Source organism: Chenopodium album, chromosome 16 (assembly GCF_948465745.1).
Source record: "Chenopodium album chromosome 16, dcCheAlbu1.1, whole genome shotgun sequence".
In the NCBI taxonomy this organism is placed as follows: Eukaryota; Viridiplantae; Streptophyta; class Magnoliopsida; order Caryophyllales; family Amaranthaceae; genus Chenopodium; species Chenopodium album.
The window spans coordinates 175,288-200,685 of record NC_137849.1 but is presented as its reverse complement, the minus strand read 5'-3'; the positions used below and the strand labels follow the sequence as shown (position 1 = coordinate 200,685).

Below are 25,398 nucleotides of genomic sequence, written 5' to 3'. Positions count from 1 at the left end.
GTACTTGGGTTATTAGGGTCATAAGGGACCCTAGGGTGAACCAGACTACCGTCTGGGTTCCTGGCCGCATGAAGATCGCGCGTACGCATTGTTCTTGCCATTGCCTGTTGGGACAGAGAAGAATAAGTGGGGGTGAGTATGTATGCATCAGACATAGACTCACTCCAAGGAGGAGACAACTCTTCTCCGTCCACTCTAGACTCCTCAGTCCCAGGCGAACGGCCGGCCTCATGAGGAGAGTCGGACGAAGCCGAGTATGGATCCAGAATTGAAGTAAAGAAAAAAGAAAAACACAAGAAAAGAAAGAAGTGTAGACGGCCTACCTGTGTACGTTCTGAAAACTTCGAAAGTGTCTTTGGTGTTGTTGAAGATTGACCGGAAAACTCAAAAAATGCCCGGACAACTCAAACTCACGGCGGCGCTCTTGAAGATTAAAAGGAAAATCACTTTCTCTCACTAGACTGCTCTGACTTCTCTCTAGAATTCACAATTGGGTAAAGTGTGAAAATGAGAATTCACTTCCCATATTTATAGTATGAACTTATGGGGGCAAAATGGTAAAACCATCTTTCCCGCCTAAACATTCAAACGGTAATTTTTTGAGAAATTACTCGAAGAAAGGGACAGAATGACGTTAGGGTTCTGTTAAGTTGTGAAAAAATCAGACGGACAATTGACGGCACGTCAAAGTGAGTTGAAGTGAGTTAAGTCACAAATTCAAGAGATTTACACCTTCAATACTTAGTCTCCAGAACTTAAAAATATCTAAGAGGAAAATGCGTCCGCCCAGTTCCCAGACGTTTAGTCCAAAGGGGAAAGTTCAGACGTACGCAGCATGATGAAAGAACCATAGAGTACGCCTGAAATCAAGGAAGCCCAATCCATTTCAAAAATATGTGGACGCTCTGGGTAGTTAGGAGATAAGCTCCTCCCAGAGTATCAGAACGTCCAGACCAAAATAGGAGGACGTCTAGTCCCACTGCTGAGGCCGCTCTGGGTGGCTAGGAGATAAGCTCCTCCCAGAGTACGAGAGCGTCCAGACTAAAAAGCAAGGATGTTCATTTTAAATGCTGTGGACGCCCTGGGTAGTTAGGAGATAAGCTCCTCCCAAAGTATGAGGACGTCCAGTCCAAGATATGCGGACATCCCGATGAGCTAGGAGATAAGCTCCTCCCAGAACATGAAGACGTCCAGTCCAAAGTATGTGGACGTCCAAATGAACCAGGAGATAAGCTCCTCCCAGAGTATGAGGACGTCCAGTCCAAGATATGCGGACATCCCGATGAGCTAGGAGATGAGCTCCTCCCAGAACATGAAGACGTCCAGTCCAAAGTATGTGGACGTCCAAATGAACCAGGGGTTAAGCCTCTCTCAGAGTACGAGAACGTCCAGTACAAAGTATGGACGTCCAAATGAGCAAGAAGACAAGCTCACTCCAGACTACGAGGACGTCCGGAACAAAATATACGGACGTCCAGGTAGCAAAGAGAGCTTTGAGTCCAAAGTATATGGACGTCCAGGGCAGATGGGAGGTAAACCCAACCTAGAGTACCAGGACATCCAGAATGCAAGATCAGAGGAGGCGGCCAGTAAGTGTACGAGCCACCCCCTCTGAGGGGCAAATGTTTAGGGTAAAAATACCCCAGGTACGTAGCCCAATCTCATAGTGACGCGTGGCCCAATAAGAAGGCGACACGTGGCCCTATGAGAGTGTGACACGTGTCCACCTGACAGGGTGACACATGTCAGCTATCTTTAAATACACAATACAACATCAGAAAGAGAAAAAGGCCCTGATTACATTAGGCCCAAATCCCGAGAAATCCTTGAAAGCCGTAAAACGGCGCCCCCCCCCCCCCCCCCATGACACGTGGCGACCCCTGATTGCGCAGCCAATTACGTCACGACATTCTAGGGTACAAACCCTAGAGGGGCACATATTCCCACCCCTATAAATACCCCAATCATTTATGATGGGAGAGGGGATTGTGACATAACATAAATATAGAGCATTAAAAAGCTCCAACTTCTCTCTACTTTCTCTCTCTAGCTTTTCCGATTTCCGATCACTAACTTGATCGTCGGAGGCGAATATTCCGATCACCGGAATATTCGTTGTTTTGCAGGTGTCCGAGTCTCATTGTCAGTAGAGCGTGACCAGTATCCGAGGAGATCACAAAAAACCCCGAAACACTACCTACATGCTATTATGCCTATTCTCTTCTCTACTCATTAGAGAATTGCATATTGTCTCTATTGTAATACATTTTAAATATTAGAACAAATTCATAATATACAGATTATTAGTCTAGTTATCCTGTTAGATATTAAGGGGTCGTTTGGTTGTGGCTAATAATCAAAGGACAAGGGAATTAACATGCCTAATTCCCTTTGTTGCTCTTTGTTTTGTTTGTCACTTTTTTTCACTCCCTTTACCCAATTTCATTTTTGAGTTCACCCAAAATTATTCTACATTGATATCCCACCCCTAGTCTTTTCTATTCCCTTTCCTTATTTAGCCACTACTACACCACCATACTCACCACCCTTTGGAATTTATTATATATATCCGGGTGTACCGTATATCCAACTAATCTAAGGTTAGTTTTTTACTCTTCATTTGATGATTAAATGAAAAACAATCATCAAAATGAAAACAAAATACTCATGAGTGTACGGTGCACCCAGGTGTGTATATAAAGATCCTTCTACTCTACCCCTATCGCCACCCCTCCCCCGTCCATTGCCCCCCAATTAGCCCTCCCTTTCCTTGAAAACCTTCCCCGACCACCCTTCTACCTTACCCCCACCACCCAGTCACCTCGTTGGAACTCGTTGCCCCTCATTGCACCTCCCTCACTCCTTGTTGGAACTCGTCGCATCTCCAATATTATAAGAGCATTTTCAATGATAAGCTACATACTTGCAATTTTATTTAATTTGCAAGTAGAATCCTTTTTGTATATCATTGGAAATGCTCTGATACTAAGGGGTCGACGTTTAAAAAAGTTAAATGTAATGTGTCATTATTTTATTTACTGCTGATAGAAATTTCATAATAAATCATAGCGCGATATGGTGATTAGTATCATTCAAAACAAGAAGGATGAATGATATTAGTTAACATAGATGAATGAGATCAATACAAGTCTCTGTCTCTGGAGCATTCAGGAGGAATGGTTGGATATCTAACTCGATCCTTGCAGTAATTGTAGATGGTGAATTTGGAGCGAACCCACCTCAATCTCCTAAATTGAAAAGAATCAAGGTCTCTGAATTCTTTTTGATCCCACCATCTCTTTCCTTGAGTTGCACAAAACTTGGCCTCAACGGATGCTTCACAACCGTCAATATGGAATCCTTTATAAGCTGCCACGAATGGAGCCTTTGACCAATCTGTCTTCTCTAATCCCCCTCTGGTAGCCCAATCATCTGCATTCCACAAGCTCGAGTACATTTTCATTGGTTGGTTGAACGGGAATTTCACTCCCAAATCTTTGCAATTTTTGAACACTCTAATTGGTATGTCATCCACAAAGAACCTGATCATCCACGAGTCCCAACTGTTTAAATTAAATCAATTACTAAAATCAATATCCAACAAAATAAGTTACTCACACAATCTGATAAAGATTCCACAGAATGGAGTATCTATGGAAGTCTTTGGTTGGATCAAACCACAGATATATTCTTTGCTCTCTGTCTCCCTTTCCTCCGGTGAATACATTAGTCTGTAGAATATACGGTTGCCCCGTCCGGTTTCCCAGGAACTCAAAGTCTACCTCGTCGTGCTCCGAATTTTGTGATGACAGCTTCTCAATAACAAACAAGTATTCATTTATTAAGCTAATTGTATACAGATTAACAAAAATCATATCAAGTTATTGTCTATACATGCTCTTAATTTGTATGCATGAAAAGTGTAATCTAGAAGAGCCTTTTGTTATACCAAGTATAGTACGAGTACTCCGTAATTAATTAAGGCAGTTAAAACTTACCGCATAAATTCAAATAGCAGATAAAGGGGCTTTGACTCTTGAAGATGATAAAAAGAAAAGCAATGAAAAGAAGAACAAAGCGACAAGAAATATTTAAGAGCAAAACATAATCAAAATTACTGTATAAAAGCCCATAAAGAAGACTTTATTAAGAACAGGGATTAAAGTTGTCTTAACAAAACAAATTAAAGTTTTTTTTAAAAAAAAAAAAAAAAAATGCAAAAATGACATTCAAAAGTGAGTTTCACAAAAATTGTCTTTTATAAATTTGCGTAAATTTTGGCGAGAATCAAGATATTGGACATATGAAGATAAAAATTGTAAAATTGGTGTTATTGTTAGTTGGTTGTTTGGTAGCTACCATTACTGAAGTTGAAAGTTGATTCAACTACTATTGTTACCTCGGATCCATTATTTATGATAAAGAGTTAGCAAGGCAGTTGTATAAAGTATTGCAAAAAAATAAGAGTGAAAGCAAAGAAATAATACTACGGTCTACGGTAATAAAAAGGAGTATAGAATAGAGAATGTAAAAGAGGAAAGTAAGACAGACATAAAAGGCAGTGACGGTTCCAGCAGAATCTCCTCCAACCAGTTTGATATGCATGCTGAAGTGTCCGAACAAGTATGATCCTTTGGATTGGAACCCAGTACCTGCATTATTTATTTATTTATTTATTATACTCCCATCACTCTAATCTATAAAACAAATTTATGGAGTAAACTGTAAATAATAATTAATAAGAGTATCTACCAGTATAGTTATCAAGTAGAAGCTGAATCTGATTGCCTCCATTAAAGTACTTGATGTGGTCAAAAGCCCAAGTTGGTACATAGTTTCTTCCGAATGGCACATCAATGGCCTTTCTTGGAGCTGCACCCAGTGCTCCATTAATCGCCAAAAACAGCAGCATTACAACTAGTTTCTTCTCCTTGTCAATAAATCCCATCTTCTTCTTCTTCTTCTTCCTACACTTACTCACAATACAAAACAAGCCCACTTATATTTGTTGATTGAATAATAGAAATAACAAAGTAATATAATAAAGTAATAGGTAAGGAAAGTAGAGCACGTCACAGTGCTCACTAAGTGAGGTAAGCTCAGCTCTCTGTTTTAGAGTTAGCAGCTTAAATTAGCTATAAACCCAAGTACCCCGTAGCTTATTAATTACTACCTCACTCATACTGTATGTAAAAATTCAAAATTAGAATGAATGAATATGATACCTCAAGAAACACGTTGGTCGTTGTTTGAAAGAAAGAAAGTTGAAACACGTAAACAAATAAAGGAGAGACAGACAAGGATATGAATTATACTGCAAAACAGAATGGATGAGCCTATGATATTCCCTATTTAATATTTATAGATGAAAATCATTTTTTCAAGGCTTCAACAGTATACCCAGTACCTTGTGCTTTGTGCACCTTCACACTCTCATTCTTACCGTAAATTTCTCGACTTTGCGGACACCCCTCAGATAAAGGCTACTACATACAATTTTAAATTCTTATGTTTTTATTGGTAGAATAATGAACCCAAGTTTCATTATATTTGACTTCTAATTTTCTTCCCTATAATGTATCAAATTTTTAATGATATTGTATACTTGTATGTAGGAACAACATACAATGATTCTATGTGTATCATCTCTCCCTTTTATTTCTTTCCTTCATCACCAATAATGTTATTTACGGGATTATATTAAATCACTAACTGTGGCCTTTAATCTAATTGCATTAATTAAGGAAAATTTTCAAATTTACAGCAACACATTGTGTGTTTAGCAAACAAAATAGTTGAGTTATTGCTATTTCCGGAAGTAGCTCAATCATGAAGCATTTCATAAATGCGGTGTATTAATTTTGACTGCAAAGGTTATATATAGAAAATATATATTTACATTAAAATAATCCAACATCATAAAGATTAAACTAAACATTAGTATTTTTAACAAGGATCTTGCTAACAAACACCCTCAGGCCGTTGGATAAGTATTTAAAATACTACCAAAAGTGGTATAAATTTGGGAAAGTATCACAAAATCACACGTCGATCAGTGTAATTAATGTTCATTTTAATTTAATCTTTCTACTTTTAGCTAACTTATTTAATGCCCCCAGAACGTTCATTAGCTTTTACCTTTTAACAATGCTCCTAGCTCCTACTTCCATTCCTAATAGCAGACACATTGGGGAGGATATATCATCCTCCCTTCACTCTCTCTCCTCCAAACTAGTATCCCTTTTGATGTAAAAATGTAAGAGAGGATACTATTTTCAAGAAGAATGCAATATATCATCTTTGTAAAGAGGATATTAAATGTTTGGGAGAGGAATGTTGAGTGGGTCATAAACTCATATTTTAATACTACATATTTTTTTTTGCCTTTCCTTTTAACGAAACAGTTTGCTTATTTCTACTATGCGGGTCCCATGAAAAATTATTAAGAGTAACTGTAATTTTTATTATTATTGTCAATGTTAGGGTTTATTACTCTATTAATTTTTTCACTTACTATCATTTTTTTATTACTATCAGTGTATTGTATTGATTAACGAGACATCCGTTTTTATTATTGTCAATGTTATGGATAATTACTATAATTTTTTCCATTTATTGTCATTGCTTTTTAATTACTGTCTGTGTAGTATTGTATTAATTAACGATAGTGGATGAAATTTGTTTCCACTATTGTCAATGCTAGGAGTTGTTACTGTCATTGTTAGTTTATTATTGTCATTGTGTTATAATTAATCTGTGGTTGGGTATTTAAAGTGGGAGAGAGGATCCTCTTTGATGTGTGAAAAAAATATAGAAATAGAAATAGAAAGAGGAAGAGAAAGAGGAAGAGGAAGAAGATAATGGAAAATGATGTGAATGAAAGAGAATATAATGTGTCGATAGGAGATTAGGAGAAAGAGAGTAAAATAGAGGATACAAGTATCCTCTTTAATAATCTTGCTCTAAAGTTTAAATAAAAAAGTTTAAACAATTTTTTTAGAGTCACTTTTACATTATTTAATTTAATTTTTGACAATATTGTACTCCCACTGTAAAACGTAAAAAAGGAGTGGGTGTAATAGTAGTCCAGCTGTTAATTGGAGGCCAATCCAGTTGCAATTGTTTATTAAGGTAATGGTACTGAGGTACTGAAATCTTGATGTTTAGGGAATGAGATTAAATTTTCTGACGTCAAAAAGAATTCATGTGATTGGGTTGATACAGTACTGTACAGTAGTTGATACTGTTGCCTACAGAATACAGATAACTGATATTGGCGTCACAGCTCACATGGGTCACGTGGGTGGTTTTCCTCGACTAAAGAGTAAAGAGTAGTTCTAAGTGTTCCTCGTATATTTAAGCAAGCTGGGACTTTTCCCGTCTGTACTTGCAGCAATCAGCATATGCACACCAATGACCAATGACGACTGATGACCAATCCATTACTATGTTTAATATTAAGCCTGCATAAATACATGGATGCACTTAAAGTTTAAGCATTTATACAATTGACCACTTGGTGAACTTAGCCTCATACCTTCAATTTGAGGAACCTCGACCACTTGCAATTCAATCCTTGAAGAATAGACATTACTGGTAACATATATTAGCAACAATGTTTATCATCACTTTATAGGTCAGATTGCTATAAAGGACACTATGGCATTAATAACAGTATAACACTATAAACAACTGAGACTGCAATAGAAAAAAGACAAAGCATGGCAATTAATGAATGCTTTCATCTTCATCCCTCCTCCCAAAATTCCTGATAGACTCCATATTACATTTCATTGATATATATAACAAAAAATAAATTAGAGCAACTTTTGGGGACTTTATATCTCACTGAATTTTGTGGGAAGGTACAAATAACTAAACATGTATACTCAACAACTGCTCCATTGCTAATTAGTTTTCACCTGGTCTCACAGAAATTATTCTGTCAGAGTGTATAATATAAGTGTGGCAGAAGATATAATATACTCAGTTGATGAATCCTATCAGCGCATAAGGCCAGGCAGTATGTGAGACTGTACACTTTGCATAAACGAACTGTGAACCTGTGACTACTTACATCAATGTATCACGAATCAAACGTGCTGCCACTCTTGAACCCAGCCGACTCACGACTTCAGGCAACACTTTAGCAGACAAGCCTGGCAACAGTGGAAGGAGCTCCCTCATGGCCTGATCAGCATTTATGGCCTGTCAACATTAACAAAGCAAATAGTATGACACTTCTTGCTCAATTGAGGGGTACTCACAAAGTCACAAGAGCAACCAACTTCCATTTCCCAGCAACTTAGGCATGTAAAAGCAAAGCCAAACTCATTAGCCATGAAACAAATTTTCTTCGGTGATAGGAGTCATAGGACTAAAATAGCATAGCAATTAGCTTCTAAACATTAATAAGAAAATATATCCTTACAGATCACAAATCAAGTGGAACAAATGTCATATAGAAACTAGATATCCAAATTAAGTCGCAAATTTAGTGATGTCAAACCCTAATTAGTCAGATGCCTTATGTTCCACTTCTAGTCACATAAACAAATGATTGGCTGATAGCCTGATAGAATAAGAAGTGTATTTAAGTATGTACAATTGGACATTGGTGTCATCTTTTCAACTAGCTCTAATCTTCTCTCTATACCTCTCTTTATAAGAGAAACTTAAAAGCCATATTCAAAAAGACCCAAAGAGCTCTCTTAATCCCAAAAAAGATTAAGCGCTAGTTACACTTGCTAAGCATACCTTGCAAAAGCTGATCAAAGTATAAAAATTAGAGGAATACCTTGCAAAAGCTGATCAATAATATCAAAGTATATTGTCTTGTGCTTCGATCTTAGTGGTTCTTGTCTTGTGCTTCGATATTAGTGGCTCTTAGGAAAGAGTCATTCTCATGATGGAGAGCCACCCAAGAGCCGGTTAAAAGCCCCATTGTTGGCATATAAAGATTTTAAATTCTCTCTCCTCTAAAAGTCCATTGGAGAGTTAGTTTAAGAACCCCAATTTACATGCTCTTACTCTCTCTGTTTACTTCTTGTATTTGCATTAAGCACATTTCCCAATGCAATATTGTAATATTTTACAATCAATCAATCAATTAAAGTCTTAATCCCATAAGTGGAGTTGGCTACATGAACCAAAAGTAATTATTCCGTGTAGTCATCGACAAAATCTTCCTCCTCAATCCCTTACGATCAAATACCTCATCCTCATACAAATCCAAATACTTCATATCCTTCCTAACTCCTTCGGTCCTTCCAACCAAGTCATTTATGGTAACTAAACATCGATGATCTCGCATATTTATGGTAACTAAACATCGATGATCTCACATAACGTTTTGAATTATATATTATCATGATAATGTTTTAGATTCTATGAATAGGACAAACAAAAGAAAATGAGAGGGAGTATTTTACACTTCTAAAATAGTAAAACCCCAATTTTTCTTAACTTCATCTCCTACCCCCACCAGCCGCGTACCATAGTCTAAACATAAAGTTTGGTCCAAGGTTGTCCCCACATTGGATTAGTGAGAGAAGTAGGATTAAATCGCTAGAATTGGATCGTAGAATCGTAAGATCCTACGAAATTGATAAAGGAGTAGTAAAAAGGTTTCTACATAGCTAAGTACACATTTTTTAAGCCGTAAAAATGCTAAAATTTATAGTTTAAGTAGTTGTATAATAATTTTCTAGGCTTAGAGAAAAGGTTGATTGCTTTAGGCTCATTTTAATAAGTAAAAAGTGGGATCAGATGATCCCGACAGATCCTACTCGATTCTAACAGATCCCACACGATTATGTCCGATCTTGTACAATTTAATAAAAATCCAAGTAAAAAAAAAAAGGATCATCCGATCCTATAGCAATTGTGTTAAATGACCAATTCAACCAAAAGTTAAAGCTGATGGTTTTATACTTTATCACGCCCCCTCACACGAGAGCCCGTTGGGCTTGAAGTATGAATGCAGCATGGGCCCTTCACATACCCAGCGTTTAATATTCCACTTGAAAGTGGGGGGGGGGGGGGGTGGATGAGATTTGAACCCGTGACCTTTATGTCACGTTGGCTCCGATACCATGTTAAGGGACCATCTCAACCAAAAGCTTAAGCTGATGGTTGGAATATGTTTTATACTCTATGAGATTGCTATGCGATTCTAATATGGAAGGTTTTCCCAAAATTGGATCGTAGGATGCATTACGATCTGGATTGCGATGCTAACAACAATGGTTTCATCCTTTTCCCCCCCTCTTTATTCTTTCATTTTTCACGACGCTCTCCCACCTTATCTTATAGACAAGGTATTAGCTCCTATAACATATACTTCCTCTTTTTCAAAACACTTGCAACTAAGTGGGTTGACACATTAAGAGGATATTCAATGTTCAAAGAACATCTAGACCACTCAATTAAAAGAAAATGTTCGAAGAGCATCTAGTTCACTCAATTAAAAGAAAAAGAAAAAGAGAATGTTTGAAGATCATATAGACCACTCAATTAACAACTCTTCTACCCCTACCTTTCTTTCTACCATGAACACCAGCAGCCCAGTCATACAAATTTGCCCCTAACCAACAGTTGGGGCTACTGCTCTTCGTTGCTGGTGTGGGATTGATGGTGCTGCTGGTGTTGTTTGAAGTTTAGTGGCAGTTCATGTGGGATGAGGCTTGTGGTTCCATGGCGGTCTTTGTGCTATCAGGTAGGTGAGAACTTAGAAGTAGAGGTGTCAAAACCACACCTAACCCGACCCAGCCTAATTCGAAAAAATATCCGATTCAGATTTCGACTAAGTTTAAAAATAGATCCGACCTGACTTCACCGAACCTGATCTGGGCACTCAAATTGACAGCTCTACTCAGAAGAGAGAAGGGAAGTAAAAAAGTGGGAAATGGTGAACAATTAATAAATCTAGATGGTTGAATAGGACAACATCGCAAGTCTTCTTTTTAGTTATTTTGGTTTGAACCTTATAGAGCATGGTTAAAGTATTGTGACATCCATGTTTTAGGTAAGTGTTAAAATTTTGAAACAGAGGGAGTAAATGGGCACACAATTGACACTTTGCATATCAAAGACCAATTTCAACATTATAATTAAAATAGTAACCATAACCACACAAGTAGTTACAGAGGTAAAGATATCAAACCATCAAGGGACTTCATCAAGAGAACACCACATAAAGGATTTCCTTAACAGATAAAATTTTTCTTTTTTCCAATTATTCAACATAAATAGATAAAAGCAAATTTCTAATTAATAGGCATACGGTTAGGTAAAAATAATTAGAGTGGAAGTTGAAAAGCATCCCATACCTCATTTGATTTTCTTGTCAATGAACTTCCAGCTATAAGAAACTCAACTACTCTTTGGACATTGTTTAGAATGATTTTGTCCTCCTCATTGATAGTGGGTAGAAGTGATACAGGTTTAATGGGCCCAAAGGCAGGAAATACACTGATTACAGGAGCAATACCAAGGGAAGATGTAATTTTTACCAGCTGCTCCCTTGTCACTGCATCAATGCCTTTTACAATCTGGACAACAGACAGAAAAATAGGAAGCATATACAACAATTAGAAATTTGAAATATCAGAGTAAGATGCAAGAATCCTGTAAATCACAATCCAATTGAAAATCCATATTTGTGCCCACACTTGCTATGCCATACTCCAATGAAACGTTTTCTTGATATCAGAAGTGAAATTCATATTGCACTTGAAGCTGCTATAAATAAGAAATTGACATGTCACGATTAAAAACACGTAACTAAACAATTTACCACTCTTGATGGGGATGAGGACATGAGAATGGGAGAAGAATCAAATGTCTAAAATAATTTTAAAGAAGAAACAAAGCAATAGAAATGATGATATTAGCTGGTTGCAATTGCGTGATGCCACCAAGCAAATCCTTTCAAATCTTGTTTGACCCAAAGAATTTCTATAAAAAGATATGGTCCTTCTTGGTTCTAGGATCAGGTTTTTATCCATATTGCTTTCCTTGTATTTTAAGTGGTTTGGGAGAAGCGGGGAGGGGGTGAGCGATTGAGCAAATTAGGTGACACCAGCGTTGCTTGCATAGGTGTGTCAATCTCTTTCATAGTGAAACTAAATATTACTAGTATCCCGATTTATTAATTTCTTCATCCTACACTGATTGCCATATGATTTGGCACAATCATCTTGGAAATGACTACAACACAGATATCTAAGATTCTTATAGAAAAATCTTTAAAAAAAATTTACAGCAAGTCTTACTTGATATTCAAATTGGGCAACAAACGAAAAATAAGGCAGGTAGTTATGTGATGAAGAGGGATTATCATATTGTGCAGGCAATAATTAATTTGGGTTTCATCCATGGCTTACAGCCTACACAACAGTGAAAAGGAGGCATTAAAGAAGGAAGTACTCCCCCTACAAGAGTCGGTCCTATTGCAGCAAATTTTATAAAGTGACTACTTGCTGCCAAAGGAAACACTCCCTCTGTCCCTATTTAGTTGAGACACATTACTTATAAAACCATCCGTAATTAGTTTACACTTTTTTTTCTTTCCATAAATGACATGGAGCCAATTTTTTTTTAAAATATTTACTACTTTCACCTTACTTTTTACCCACTATCTATCTCCGTCCCTTATTGATGTGTCCGTTTCTAATATTTCACGAGAATTAAGGAATTGGGAGTTTCTAGAATTGACAATAATGAGAAGTAAAGAAAATAGAATTGGTGCATGTGTGTGGGTGTGGGTGTACTTTATTGCTTTAATTAAAAAAAATACTCCCTCCATCCCCAAAACTTTGACTCTTTTGGCCTAATTTTAGTCCCAAAATGATCGACCCATTTGCATTAAAATACCCACCAATTACAACAATATTTGTGCAAAATTAGCTTCCCCATATAAATTTTTGTTTTTTCATGTATTTTCAATACTTTATCTCTCTACTTTTTTACAACCCCCATGTAAATTTATCTTCCAATATGTTTTTTTTTTTTTTAAATTTAAGTTTCTTAATAACCGCGAAATCAACCCTAAAGGGTCAAAGTTTTGGGGACGGAGGGAGTAAAAAATTTCAAACTTTTTAATGGCATGCCATTGTCAACTTTATTTAAGGTGTACTTTATTGCATTTTTCAACAAAAATAAAGGGAGAGATTGGGGAATAATAGTGAGGAAAGTACAATCTATAAATGGAATGAAATAGAAACAGACACATCATTTTGGGACTCCTTTTAAGAAAAACAAGCACATCTTTAAGGGACGGAGGTAGTGCTTATAAAATAATACACCACTACTTAATAACTATAATAGAAAATAAATAAATAATATAAAATAAAAAAAGCCAACTATTGCACAATAAAATAAGAAATCAATTAAATTGGCCTAAACTGTGTTCTTGTCAAAGTTTGTCAACTAAATAGGGACACATGGAGTATTACGGATAAACTGCAGCAACTAGAATTTCATGCTTGCCAAGGCACAATTTTGATCATAAATATCTTTAATTGTCTATTAATTTAGATGATTAAAAGTTGATAATTTGATATCACAGCTCAACCTACTGCAATCTTTTAAACGGATGAATTTTGTCCCTAATCCCTACGGCCAATCCACCAACTCCCAAAAGATAAAAAGAAGGGGTATTGATGACTAGGGTAGAGCAATGAATGTCTATCCACTAAGTTTATACAAGAATGTCTTTTACATTGCATTTCCAGCATAAAATTAAGTTTTACCACATTATTAAAACCTTTTATTTCACATGTACATGCTTTATTGGATTGAGGAACAACACCCATAAAGCATTTAAATCAACAAATCTATCCATAATAGCAAATTAATATATAAGACATACCTCATCCAGAAGAAATTCCCGGAAAAAGTTTCCTTTGTCAGATAACAAAAATGACAAAGCTGCTCTTGTCTGAATCTGCTGATTCGTTGATGAATTTATTGAGAAACCAGCAAAATCATTATTCTGTTCACTCTGGAGAATCCCAAGTTCTGCCATTCTACCATTCAAATCCTCTCCTCCTCCACTTTTAGCTGCCACAATGAAATTTTCAAAAGCTTGCATCACATCGATAAATCTCTCAGCATCAAAAACTCCAGATCTTCCATATATGGTATATCGAAGAGCTTTCCTTAAACGTGAGGAATCATCAGTCAAGAGCCTCTGGAAATATGTAAAAAGAATGAATTACAAACTACTGGCACTGCAAAGGTGAGAAAGAAATGAAGGCAACCCAAAAGTGTAATTCACAAAATTAATCTGTTCAGTAACAGTTTTACCGGCCTAGATAGTAGGAAGGTAGGATAAGGGGGCAGATCTACTTGATCATCATCAACTTTTATTGTACCCCAAAGGTGAAATTTTCTCCCTCCGTCACTTAAAATTTCCTCGTACACTATTTTTGGGTGTCCCTTTGATTTTTCCCCATATCACTTTTGGTATGGTTTTCCCACTTGCCCTCTCTCCTCATGTGCACAACTTAGCCAAGCCATGTTCACAACCTTGCCCAAGCTTTAATAAAGTAAAATTTGGGCAAGGGGCAATCTTTGGGAGACAGGGAGTCAGGACAAACCCCACACAGGTCCACCTGGCCCCGACTAAAGAGCCAGACACTAAGAGAATGAAGGGACACGGTAAGAGATTCCCATCCTTAAAGTGCACATAATAGGCATTGAGCCCCCAACCTCAAGGTTGGAAGTTCCAATTACACTTTCAACCTTACCACCCCAAAGCTGCCAACATGAACCCCTTGCCACACAACAACCCACAACTGAATGCTAAAGCCCACTTGGGGACTAAGAATATATGAACCAAGAGACAAGATTCCCAGTGATTTCCCAATGGCTAGAATGTTAATAACTTGCGTGAATCTAAGAAACTCCAATCAATTGGCTGAGAAAAACAGTGCAGCTATAGTAGATTTTTAAACTTTAACTTCTATGCCAATAATTTTAAATCCTCTCGTTGTAAAATTTGAGATACAAAATGCATCTCGATAACAAATGAGGAAGTAATTAAATTGGAATACAAGCTGTACAACACCAGAAAATAAGGGTGGCGGGTGATTGTATCATGCGTCTATATGACTTCATGTACTGCAAATTCACAATATCAATCTCGTGAGATAGTTTGTTTAGCCGCATGGCCCGCATGTATAGAATTCAATTGGGAGTCCAAAGATTGTTCTAAAAAAGTACGGGCAAGTCAGGAACAACATTAAAGGATAAAAATTAACATGGTAATGGATCTAATTCTTCTGCAGTCAGCCAGCTGTGGATTGTATTGCAGCCATTTCATGAACCACAGAATTAAAGTAGCTAATATAACTGGTAGAATAACCTTAAAAATAAAGTTATGCAAGCTACTTGCAGAAGATCAATAAAAATGAAGTCATTTTCACTGAAAAATTCCCCAGCATAAAGCAGGTACCTGCGCAATATATGGGTAGGCTTCATCCACAATAGCAAATTCAGGATTTCCGACCAAAGCTATGCCTTCTAACACCCCTATTGCTCGAATTATTAAAGCAAAATAAGGGGGTATACGGAATGGATAATCAAAAGTTATCTGTGCTAGATCTGATGCAAGCTCTTGAAAGTTGATGTTCTTCGCTCCCCCTCCTTCAAGTGCTTGGTCAAAAACTTTTGCGAGAACAGGTAAAATGGGGTCCAAATTAACCCCCTCCGGTATAAAATCCAATTTGACAAAATCTTTGACTATAGCTTCATAATCTCTATGAATTAGGTGAGCAATTGCTTCAATCATCCCATACTTTTGATCATCAGTTAATTTTGTAACCAAGCCTGTTGGAGCAGAATTTTACCTCAAAAGATTTAGTACTCCAGAATAAAAGAAAGCATAATGTTCTTAAACAGTAAATAGCCTATTCATAAAATGGAAAAGCAAAAGCTGTAACATTGGTGCATGTATGTTATCCACCTTATTGTAAATGGGAAGATTATGTGACTACACTTTATCTAGGTTAATATTCTTCTTCCAACGTATTCTATTTCGATCCTTGGGGAAGTCAAGGATCAGGAAAATTCAAGGTCTTTGCACAAGAATATGAAGAGACTCAAGCCTACAAAGAAGAACATAACTAAGATTGCAGATCCAGTATTATTTTCTTTTCGTGGTCCTCTGGATAATGAGTTTCTCATAGGCACTCGGTTCTTCTGAGATATAGTGAAACTGAAGCAATATTAATAAATTCAATCCTGTGCACAATGCAACTATTCTTTTGTTTGAAAAAACTTGGTCAAGTTCAAGTCAATTTTAATAAAATGGGTGCCGTTCTCCTTTATTTTTTTGGGTCAAAAATCACATCAGCTTCTGATATAATAAGAACATGAGCCAAGCATTTTGGAGAACAACTTATATTTTGATCCCAAGCGATTTTGCTGTAATCCTAGACAAGGGTATGATACATTACAATCTTACAATCTGATGTTTTACATGGTATGATATAGGACAAGAATCTTAAAGGTCAGTGCTTATAGGTGTCAAGGGATCAAATTTCTTTTCTGAAGCTGCAGTAGGACTAGTAAAGCACTGCATTCTTGATATTTGGGGGTGGGGGGATGAATTTTAATTTGTAATTATAAAAATGTTTGTGTGTGTGTGTGTGTGGGGGGGGGGGGGGGGGGGGGGTCTGAAAGGCAATGAACTGTAATTAATAATTAATATATTCAAATTCCTCTGCTATTGTGGTTGCTGCTACTTGCTCATCTATTTATTTATTTATTTATTTATTTATTTTTCTAAATAAAAAATTCCCCCTCATAAAATTATGGCCATACAAATGCGTATGAGAATGTAACATACAACCTTAAATGTCACATGCCACATAAATTAAAGTAATACCAAAATCAAGTATCGCCAACTTCCCATCAGGAGTTCGGATTAGATTTCCTGGGTGCGGATCAGCATGGAAAAAACCAGTATCAAGCAACTGCATACAATTTTACCAAAAAGATCACTGTAAATATCTGGGAATGAGAAGAGAGATTAAGCTTTTAGCTACATCTAATATAATCGTTAAAGACTACATGAGGCTCAACAAATTTTTTTGTAGCATAGGTGAAAAGCGCTATTTTCATAGTGATAGCAATTGAACACTATGAAAAATAAAAAGAATCAAACCTCACATTGTCCAACTTGGAAATCCAGGTATGGATCTTTCATTTCTTATTCATACAATTTTCCAGGATGCTTAATATGCTCCGACTCATATATGCGACCACAAAAGTGCACTACTCAATTATGGGCTCAGAAGTCTGACATGGAAGAATCATTAACTTGAAAATTAAGGACACACTAAATAAGTAGTCCTTCAGTCAGATGAAGAAAGGTAAACTGTCCAAGAAAGTTGCATATATGTCAAACAAACAACTCTCCACTTTTCTGTTTCACAGGAAGTTGTACTTCTAGTTTTCCAGCAATTTTCAATGTCAACCAAAGGAGCAGATGATCCCCCAGGTATCCAAATAGGAATACAGTCTACATGTATTTTTTTATTTGTTGTGTTTATCAGCTATGCAGAATAAACGATTCAAAAATTACTTTATCATTTAATAGATGAATGATGATCCATTATGCATTTTATACCTGCTTCAGATAGCATATAACCCCAACATTAACCAGCTCACCAACATCACTCTCTGTGCTTTGCGATAGTTTCTCACCATCAATCCATTGAGTAGTAAGAACCTTTCTTGAAGTATACTTAGTGTAGGTTTTTGGTACAACCACCTGAAAGTGCCAGTATCAGCTAGGCAAAATTGAAAATACGCAAAATAGAGAAAAAATAAAAAATAAAGATCAAAAGTACAATTGGACATTAAGAGATGCTCATGGAAGATGTAGGCACACAAACATATGCTCTAAGAAAACCCAAGAAGGATGACATTTGACTTGCTGAAGTGTGGGAAATAATTACATTGGCAATTTGGCGGTTAGCTTGGAAAGGGAAAAAAAAAAAACCATAATGGAATTCTGAGGGCATAACCCTCGTGGGTCAAGGTTTCAAGTTCCCTTTTGTTTAGCTGGAGTTAAGTATTAGATTCTGGGTGATACAATTCTCAATTTCTTAGATAGTATGCTTCATGATAACCTGAAGGCATGAGGTTTTTTTTTTTGTTCACAGCCCCTCTTTTGTACATGGGTGACACCCCCTTCAAGGCTTTATAATACATCTATATATTACTTATTATATAATATTAAAAAAGCAGGACAGAGTAATAACCTGTGGAAGGTCCTTTCGCATCATTTCTGCAAATATTGTACCATTTTCACCCTCATTTACATAATCAAGCTCTTCAAAGAAACGTGCTGCCCATTCATCGACCAAGCCAACCACATCAACTGAGATCTGCGGGCAAATATGAAAAGGAAGAGGTTGACGTCAGATGAAAAATTTAATGAACTTAATGAAGGTCCTCGTTACAGACCAGGAAAGCAGGTCACATTGAGCATTGTCAAACATAATTTCTCAGTAAAGAGGCATTGAACACAACATGTAATGCAGTTTATGGAGCATGGGCATTACATAGGTATTGACTTCTTTATTGATTTCCTACAAAAAAAAAAAAAAAGAAACTGCACATCTAGTCTTTAGTTATAACTTGCATCCAGGAGTAAGGTGTGTCAACGCACCTCTCCCACCTAGGTGCAATGCATTGTGAGAGGTAAAGACCCTGAGGAGGGAGATCCGAAGTTTACAGAATACCAAAAAATTATCAAATTAACTTGCATCTGGTCTTCAATAGACAAATCTGTACACATGCTCTCTATAACTACAACAACAACAAAGCCTTAGTCCCAACTCCCAAATTGATTTGGGGTCAGCTAACAGAATTGTCATTAGGAACCGTCCGAAAAGGAAAAGGGGCATAGCAAGATTAAAAAAAAAAAAGTGCGTAAAGTGAGAAACATAAAGAGTATTATACAAGTAAATTTAAGAGAGTTTTATAAGAGAGGTAAGGAGAAAAAGGAGAGAGAAAACATGTGAGTCGAAAAGAAAAGCCATAAAGGATTGAGAAAATTTTATAAAGTTTGCAAAACATGAGTTGGGAAAAAGTAAAGACATGCTCTCTATTAATTGCATGAATTTACTTGCTTTTATTGTCAATATTAATTATTAGAAGCCCAATTTGCGGTTGGTAAATTGATTCTGGTGGTTCGACACCATATCAACAGTTGGTCGTTGCCGATCAAGGAATTCCAGGTTTGTGATTCGAAAATATGACATTGAAGCAAATAAGGGAAGAAGAGCTTGAAGTGTGCACACAGACTGCATGAAGAGGCCCTTAAAAAGAGAATTGTCCTGAGAAAGTACATCCTATATCCAGAAGCTGTATATGATTTGTGAGCTCAGAACAAAATGAAATGATGACAATAGGGAGATGTATAAAAGAATTATTACTCACCCTTTAACATAAAGTTGTAATAGTAACCTAATACTCCATATATTCTTACAATAGGGCTCCAACTACAAAGAACAGAAATCCTAGTAAAGGACTCCTGGTTCCAGTGATAGTGTGCAAACTTTCCTACTCCTAGCTACATGACTTTCACTTTTTTAATTGTGTCTTAGCAAGAGATGACATTTTCATTTGGACACTTCAGACTACCAAAAAAAAAAAAAAAAAAAAAAAATCAAAAATAAATAAAAGCAAATTTCTGGCAGCTTTGTTCAACCCTTGGACCTAGAACTGCATAAATTATGAAAAATCTATCCAAGGCCCAAAAACAAAAACATAATTAGTATGTTATTTCGAGGCCATGGTTCAAGAGACAATCAACAGCTTGGAAAACGGCAGTTTAGCCCAAAATATTATTTTGGAAAATATGTCAGGAAGGAGACCTTTTATATTGGTCATTTTGTGAGAAAGGACCTTTTATAAAAAATAAATAAATAAATAAATATACAAAAAAAGGTGGCTTTTGGGACCTTAAACAAAATTTTTTAGTTGGCCAGGATCTTTACTCAGATACCAGCCATTGACCGCCACACTCCAGCATAGATTATCACGTGCAAAGTACATGCCCTCATCAAAAACCTCGATTTTCTTCCTCTCTTCATCCTATCGCCATTTAACCACCTTTCATCTTTTAATAGGAAAATTTGTCAAAAGGGACTTCATTTTACTCCCCACACCTTTTTAACATGGTATCAAATCTTGGGTTGAGTTGTGATTTGGGCTAGTATAATGGACATCTCACATGTGAGAAGAAATGTTGAGCCCATGAACAAACTTACATATGAGCGGAAGTGTTGTCCCACATTGAACACATGTAAAAAGTAAGGGTGCGTAATAGGATGTGTATCCTACACTGAGGAAGAGAGAAAGTTGTGTCCACTTATAAGGCTAAGGGGCTACTCCTCTCGTTGCCATATGGTTTTGGGATGGAACCCCCTTAGACTTATGAAGTGGGCGTTCTCTCTCTTAGCTAACGGGTGTGGCTAGGCCCGTATATAACATTGTATCAGAGCAAGGCCCACGATTAGGACCTTTACTGGCTGTAATGTACTTTGGGCCAAATTGAATGGGTCCTGTGAGGGGGAGTGTGAAAATGCATTATGACACCATTGAAACATCACATGTGACCAGATTATAAAAGAGACCTTACATATGAGGGGGAGTGTTAAGGCAAAACCTTCCTAAACAATACATGTAAGAGTCCCAATTCGGAAGGCTACGGGGCTACTCCTATTGCCATATGGTTTTGGAATGGAAACTCCTTGAACTTGTGAAGTAGACTCTCTCTCTTGGTGACGGATGCGGACCAGGCAGTAATTAACAATTTATGACCAGAATTTTGGAAACATTACCTGAGGGAATTTACGAAGAACCAATCCTAAGTTACGAATGATGAACAGATCAACTGTTACAGTCTCCAGAACAAAAGGTCTCTGCACTTTGACAGCAACCAAATCCCCATTTTCTTTTAATCGACCTTTATAAACCTGTCCCAGAGATGCTGAAACAGAATGTGCAAGCACATAATAAGTTACCTTAACAGTGTATTAAATGGCACCCTTTTTTTTTTTTTTTTTTTTTTTGTGTGTGTCTCAAAATAAAACAAAAGCCACTTTTTTTTCCAATAACCAATAAATTACTGCGCATACCAGCAGCAATTGGAGAGGATGAAAGCTCATCATAAATTTCAGGCCAAGGACTTCCAAGCTCCTCCTCTATTAGAGCCATTGCAACATCATCCGGGAACGACGGAACCTTATATATTGCCAAAGAGGAATAAAACTCATCATCAAACATATAAAAGGAAAGGGTAAGACCTGACAAGACAGGCATATCTATTGGTGATGCAAACAATTAGAAAGGTTTTTTAGATAAACCATGGTAATATGTAGATGAAGCATATTACCATAGACAGGCATATTACCATATTACCATGGTAATATGTAGATGAAACAATTAGACAGGCATATGTGGGCTGTATAATACCTCAAAGCTGATCATACATCACTTAGCTGATAAAAAATGATTTGTCTCCTCTTACTGCTACAATTACCAGGATTGTTGTTAGAATTGTTGTCCAATGATATCTATTTACTTAGGTTTATTTTTCAAAAGCACTTTTTACATATCACTGCCTACCTAGCCATTAGGAAGGATGGTTTTATATTTAACTAACCATCAATTTTATTTTATCTTCCATAGAAGGTGGCCATACTCACTTAGGGTAAGTGTTGATATATATCTATATAAAATACCTTAATCGAAAGCCACCAAAGTGCCCTTAACCCAAATCTCGAAGTAGCCCTTTCTTTTTCAAAGCCAGCCCCTTAAATTCATTATCATGCTACAAGTCGCACATTCATGTAGTTTGGTTGCCTCAATTTGGGATTTAAACAAAACAGAAAAATAATTCACTAAAAACCAGTATATATATACATATAGCCGGCTACTAAAGAAAATACTGTGTTTGTATGGTGGAATTGGAGGAAAATGGAGGGGAAATAAGTGAAAATCATCTTTCACTTATTTAAATATGAAACGAGGATTAGGAAGGTAGATGAAAATTCACTCATCACGTAATATGAATGCTCTTTTAGACAAGCACGATGAGAAAAATAATGTAAATGCTAACCTTAGCTTGAGAATGAAAGATCACGACATATAGAAGGTAAGAAACTACAATGATCCAAGTAATTTAAACTTAGGCTAATTTGCTCAAGGAGACAGACAATCACCAACATTTCCAGCCATAGAAATCAGCAAAACATACTAAAACAAGCCTAACATTACCTTGTCACATAGTTTTTGGAGTTCTGTCATTGCAGATGGTGACAGTATATCTGGTCTAATGCTAAGAGCTTGCCCCAGTTTGATGTATGCAGGTCCCAAAGAGGTCACAATCTCCCTTAATTCAATTGCTCGTGCAACTTCATTCTGAAAAGTGGGGGAAGTAAAGTTGGTAAACATTAGAGTCATTGAAATCAATCTAGTAGTAAAGATAGAAAATTAAGCATGAAAATTCATAATGGAGAATTTTTTTTAGGAATAAAGAACTGTTTAATCTTCAGCAGAGAAGAAGCAGTTCAATCCTACTCCAAAGCATTGATCCACAGCTTCTAGTAACACATTTTAAAAAGCATATGTCACCCAAGATAAGATAGAAAAAACGTACATAGCATTATTCACAAAACTGGCAAGTAAAGGGGAAAGTAGACGCCACATTAAGAAGGTTTCCATCTAAAAGCAGCTTCAACACTAAAAATTCTGGGGGAATCCACAGATATAATAGGCAGAATGGCTGGAAAAATACTGTTTTTGGGCCTTATTTGATTAAATATGAAGAGCATAGAGCAACATCCAATGTCGTTATACATATAACTAACATCTATTTTAGTGAGTTTATACTTTTATGTTGTGCTTAGAGATTACTGGCCAATAAATTCCTTACAGAATCTAGATTACGTTCACAATATTGGCTGCAATACCAGTACAGAAGGGTGCACCAGTGCTTGGAGAGACCAAGTGTCACAGTCCGAATGTTTTGACACTAGATCAATGCAACGTGCTTTCATCTATTGGCGATGAGGGTGCTAGCCAAGTGCGAAAGGGGCTTGCAAGCACGGAGTAGCACAAGCGGGAAATAGGTTTGATGGGTCCTCCTGCCGATTGGAGACAAGAGTGGAGTCAAGGGTTATTGGGGTTTGTGATGGCTGAGCAAATTGAGGCAGGCACAAGCGGGTCCGACAATGAAGTTTGAGGGTTTCTTGTGATTTTAACTATTTTTGGGTGCTTTAAAATATGGGCGGAACAATATCTATAGAGGCCTACAACAACAACAACACACAAGTAATAAAGCGATAGGCAACAATGGGTAGGAAGCTTGGATTTCATTAATCACTGCTCCCTAAAGAGCTTCTTTATGGAATTACAATATTCTCTATTAAACACTGGGGGAGTGTTGGTGTAAACCTAGTAAATGAAACGGAAAGGATTCAAATAAGTAAGGGAAAGGATAATGATAAACGTTACCTTTATTATATGTTTGGTATCCTAATGGAATAGAAACAATTTGACTAGATTGTGATTGAGTAAGAAAACGTATTTTGAATCCACTAATTTGTCAAGGGTTACAAATTGGGGGTTTTTGTTACCCTTCGGAAATGGTATTTGTTACTTTTTACCCATAACAAACAATTAGAAATGGAAACACTTAATTGAATCCGTTTCCTACATCAAAAATTACTATACCAAATGTTCCCTGGATTGAAAAAGTCATAATAATTTCTTCTATGGCCTAGAAAAGATAAGTAAAAGACTTATAAAGCTTCTAAAACATAGAAAGGAGGTTGGTTTCTCACACCAAGAGTCCAAGACATAAACAGCCTTACAATTACATCTACCACCAGACTTGTTGAGAAAAAAAATTTGGTCAGGCTAGATCTTAAGCTTAACATTTACATATATGAAAGTGAGATTTGACCTATAGACAAATGACACCACATGATTAGCACTAAATGTTCAGGCTGCAGGTTTTGTATTTAATGGTTTCTGGCATATAAACAAAACATGTAAAGATTGTGATCATAAGAATGAAAAAATAAAAAAGCAGCATGATTTACACAGAAATTTAATCATAACATGCAGCAGAAAATATATCATCACTCCCCATTTATGCAAGATAGCTTAAGGGCAAAATATATATTGCCTCCTTGCATGGATGGGTAACACTATATTGTCGTCCTTAATGTATTATTTATTATCACTATTCTATAAAATTCGAGAATGAAAAGATGATAGTACCTCCTTGACTTTCTTATTGATCACATCCCATCCAAGACGAGAAAGAAAACCTCCTGCAACAGAAAGCAATTGCACAACACGTGTTGCAACAGCACGTGGCCGCTTGCCCCAGTATGAGGATATGCTTGCCGGATCATATACCAATGGAAGGAACTCGCTGCTTTCATCAACCTAGACAATAGCACGCATGAGCTGATTGACAATTCTCTTAGTAGGAAAGAGAAGGAAGACAAAAACAGGAAACATCACGAAACAAGTTTTTTTTAATGCAAAATATTCCCTCACTAATTAAGCTTTAGATTATGAAAAATTATTTCTCTATAATAAGAAACATTACAAAACAAGTTTGTTTTTATGCAAATTATTTCTCTCTTCCAATAACAATTAAATGTACCCTCACTAACTCAGCTTCATATTATTAAAAATTGACACCCTATAATATTTCCTAAATGTTTGGTGTGGTTGGTATTGATTTCATAATTGCTAAGAAATTAGTGAGTGAAGTTAAGAATGTGATCGGAAAAAGAAAGTAAAGGAAGAACGGAAACCTCAACCAAGCGGAGTTGGACATCATCGGCAGCAAATTGGGAGTCGGAGAGATTTTGTCCCCTGAGACCGCGCATAAGAATAGCCAAATCTTCATTCTCTTCCATGCGAGCTCTGACACGCTTGATATCGGCAGACATCTCTCCGACACTGACACTCCTATTTCTGCGGGCGAAAGAGGCGAAATCATCGGAATTGGAATCAACGTCTTTCCGAGGGCCCGGAGGAGGAGCAGTAGCAGTGGCGCGAATCGTGAAATTGCGGCGGTTGAAGGTGGTATTCCTGAATTCAGTAAAATGTGCAACAGCTGGTGAAGCCAACGCCATTGCAGCAGTAGCAGACTGGTACTGTAGTAGAACAAGTGAACAAGTAGTACTTGAGTTAGTTGCTTGTAATACTCTCCTAAATAAAATAATAAAGACTACTCCCATGTCCCATCCCAACCATTCTAAAATTAAAGCCTTAAACGTTCCACCAAGGCAACCCAGCTTTGCGGACACAAATGCTTACACTCATTTGAGATTTATTATTATTAATATA

The 25,398-nt window shown here is 36.7% G+C and overlaps 2 protein-coding genes across 2 annotated transcripts; both read right to left on the bottom strand.

The window, feature by feature from the left end:
* Positions 1–3,139: 3,139 nt before the first annotated feature.
* On the bottom strand, positions 3,140–4,948 carry LOC145585929 (xyloglucan endotransglucosylase protein 34-like). Its single transcript, XM_081642630.1, has 4 exons — positions 4,753–4,948; positions 4,552–4,652; positions 3,619–3,812; positions 3,140–3,542 (listed from the first exon to the last, which is right to left on the bottom strand). The coding sequence occupies exons 1-4, from the start codon at positions 4,946–4,948 to the stop codon at positions 3,140–3,142; spliced, it is 894 nt and encodes a 297-aa protein (XP_081498756.1).
* A 2,751-nt stretch (positions 4,949–7,699) lies between these two features.
* On the bottom strand, positions 7,700–25,303 carry LOC145585963 (uncharacterized). Its single transcript, XM_081642653.1, has 12 exons — positions 24,861–25,303; positions 24,313–24,483; positions 22,303–22,446; positions 21,162–21,267; positions 20,865–21,013; positions 18,276–18,401; positions 17,639–17,782; positions 16,895–16,982; positions 15,461–15,834; positions 13,874–14,194; positions 11,331–11,552; positions 7,700–8,208 (listed from the first exon to the last, which is right to left on the bottom strand). The coding sequence occupies exons 1-12, from the start codon at positions 25,287–25,289 to the stop codon at positions 8,074–8,076; spliced, it is 2,409 nt and encodes an 802-aa protein (XP_081498779.1). The 5' UTR covers positions 25,290–25,303; the 3' UTR covers positions 7,700–8,073.
* Positions 25,304–25,398: the final 95 nt, after the last annotated feature.

Coding starts and splice junctions, on each gene's coding strand:
- LOC145585929 (XM_081642630.1), bottom strand. CDS start 4,948: ATGGGATTTATTGACAAGGAGAAGAAACTAGTTGTAATGCTGCTGTTT. Junction 4,653..4,752: donor TCTACTTGATAACTATACTG/GTAGATACTCTT, acceptor TAAATAATGCAG/GTACTGGGTTCCAATCCAAA. Junction 3,543..3,618: donor TGGAATCTTTATCAGATTGT/GTGAGTAACTTA, acceptor GTGGATGATCAG/GTTCTTTGTGGATGACATAC.
- LOC145585963 (XM_081642653.1), bottom strand. CDS start 25,289: ATGGGAGTAGTCTTTATTATTTTATTTAGGAGAGTATTACAAGCAACT. Junction 24,484..24,860: donor TCCAACTCCGCTTGGTTGAG/GTTTCCGTTCTT, acceptor GCTATTGTCTAG/GTTGATGAAAGCAGCGAGTT. Junction 14,195..15,460: donor CCTACCCATATATTGCGCAG/GTACCTGCTTTA, acceptor ACATATTTCCAG/AGGCTCTTGACTGATGATTC.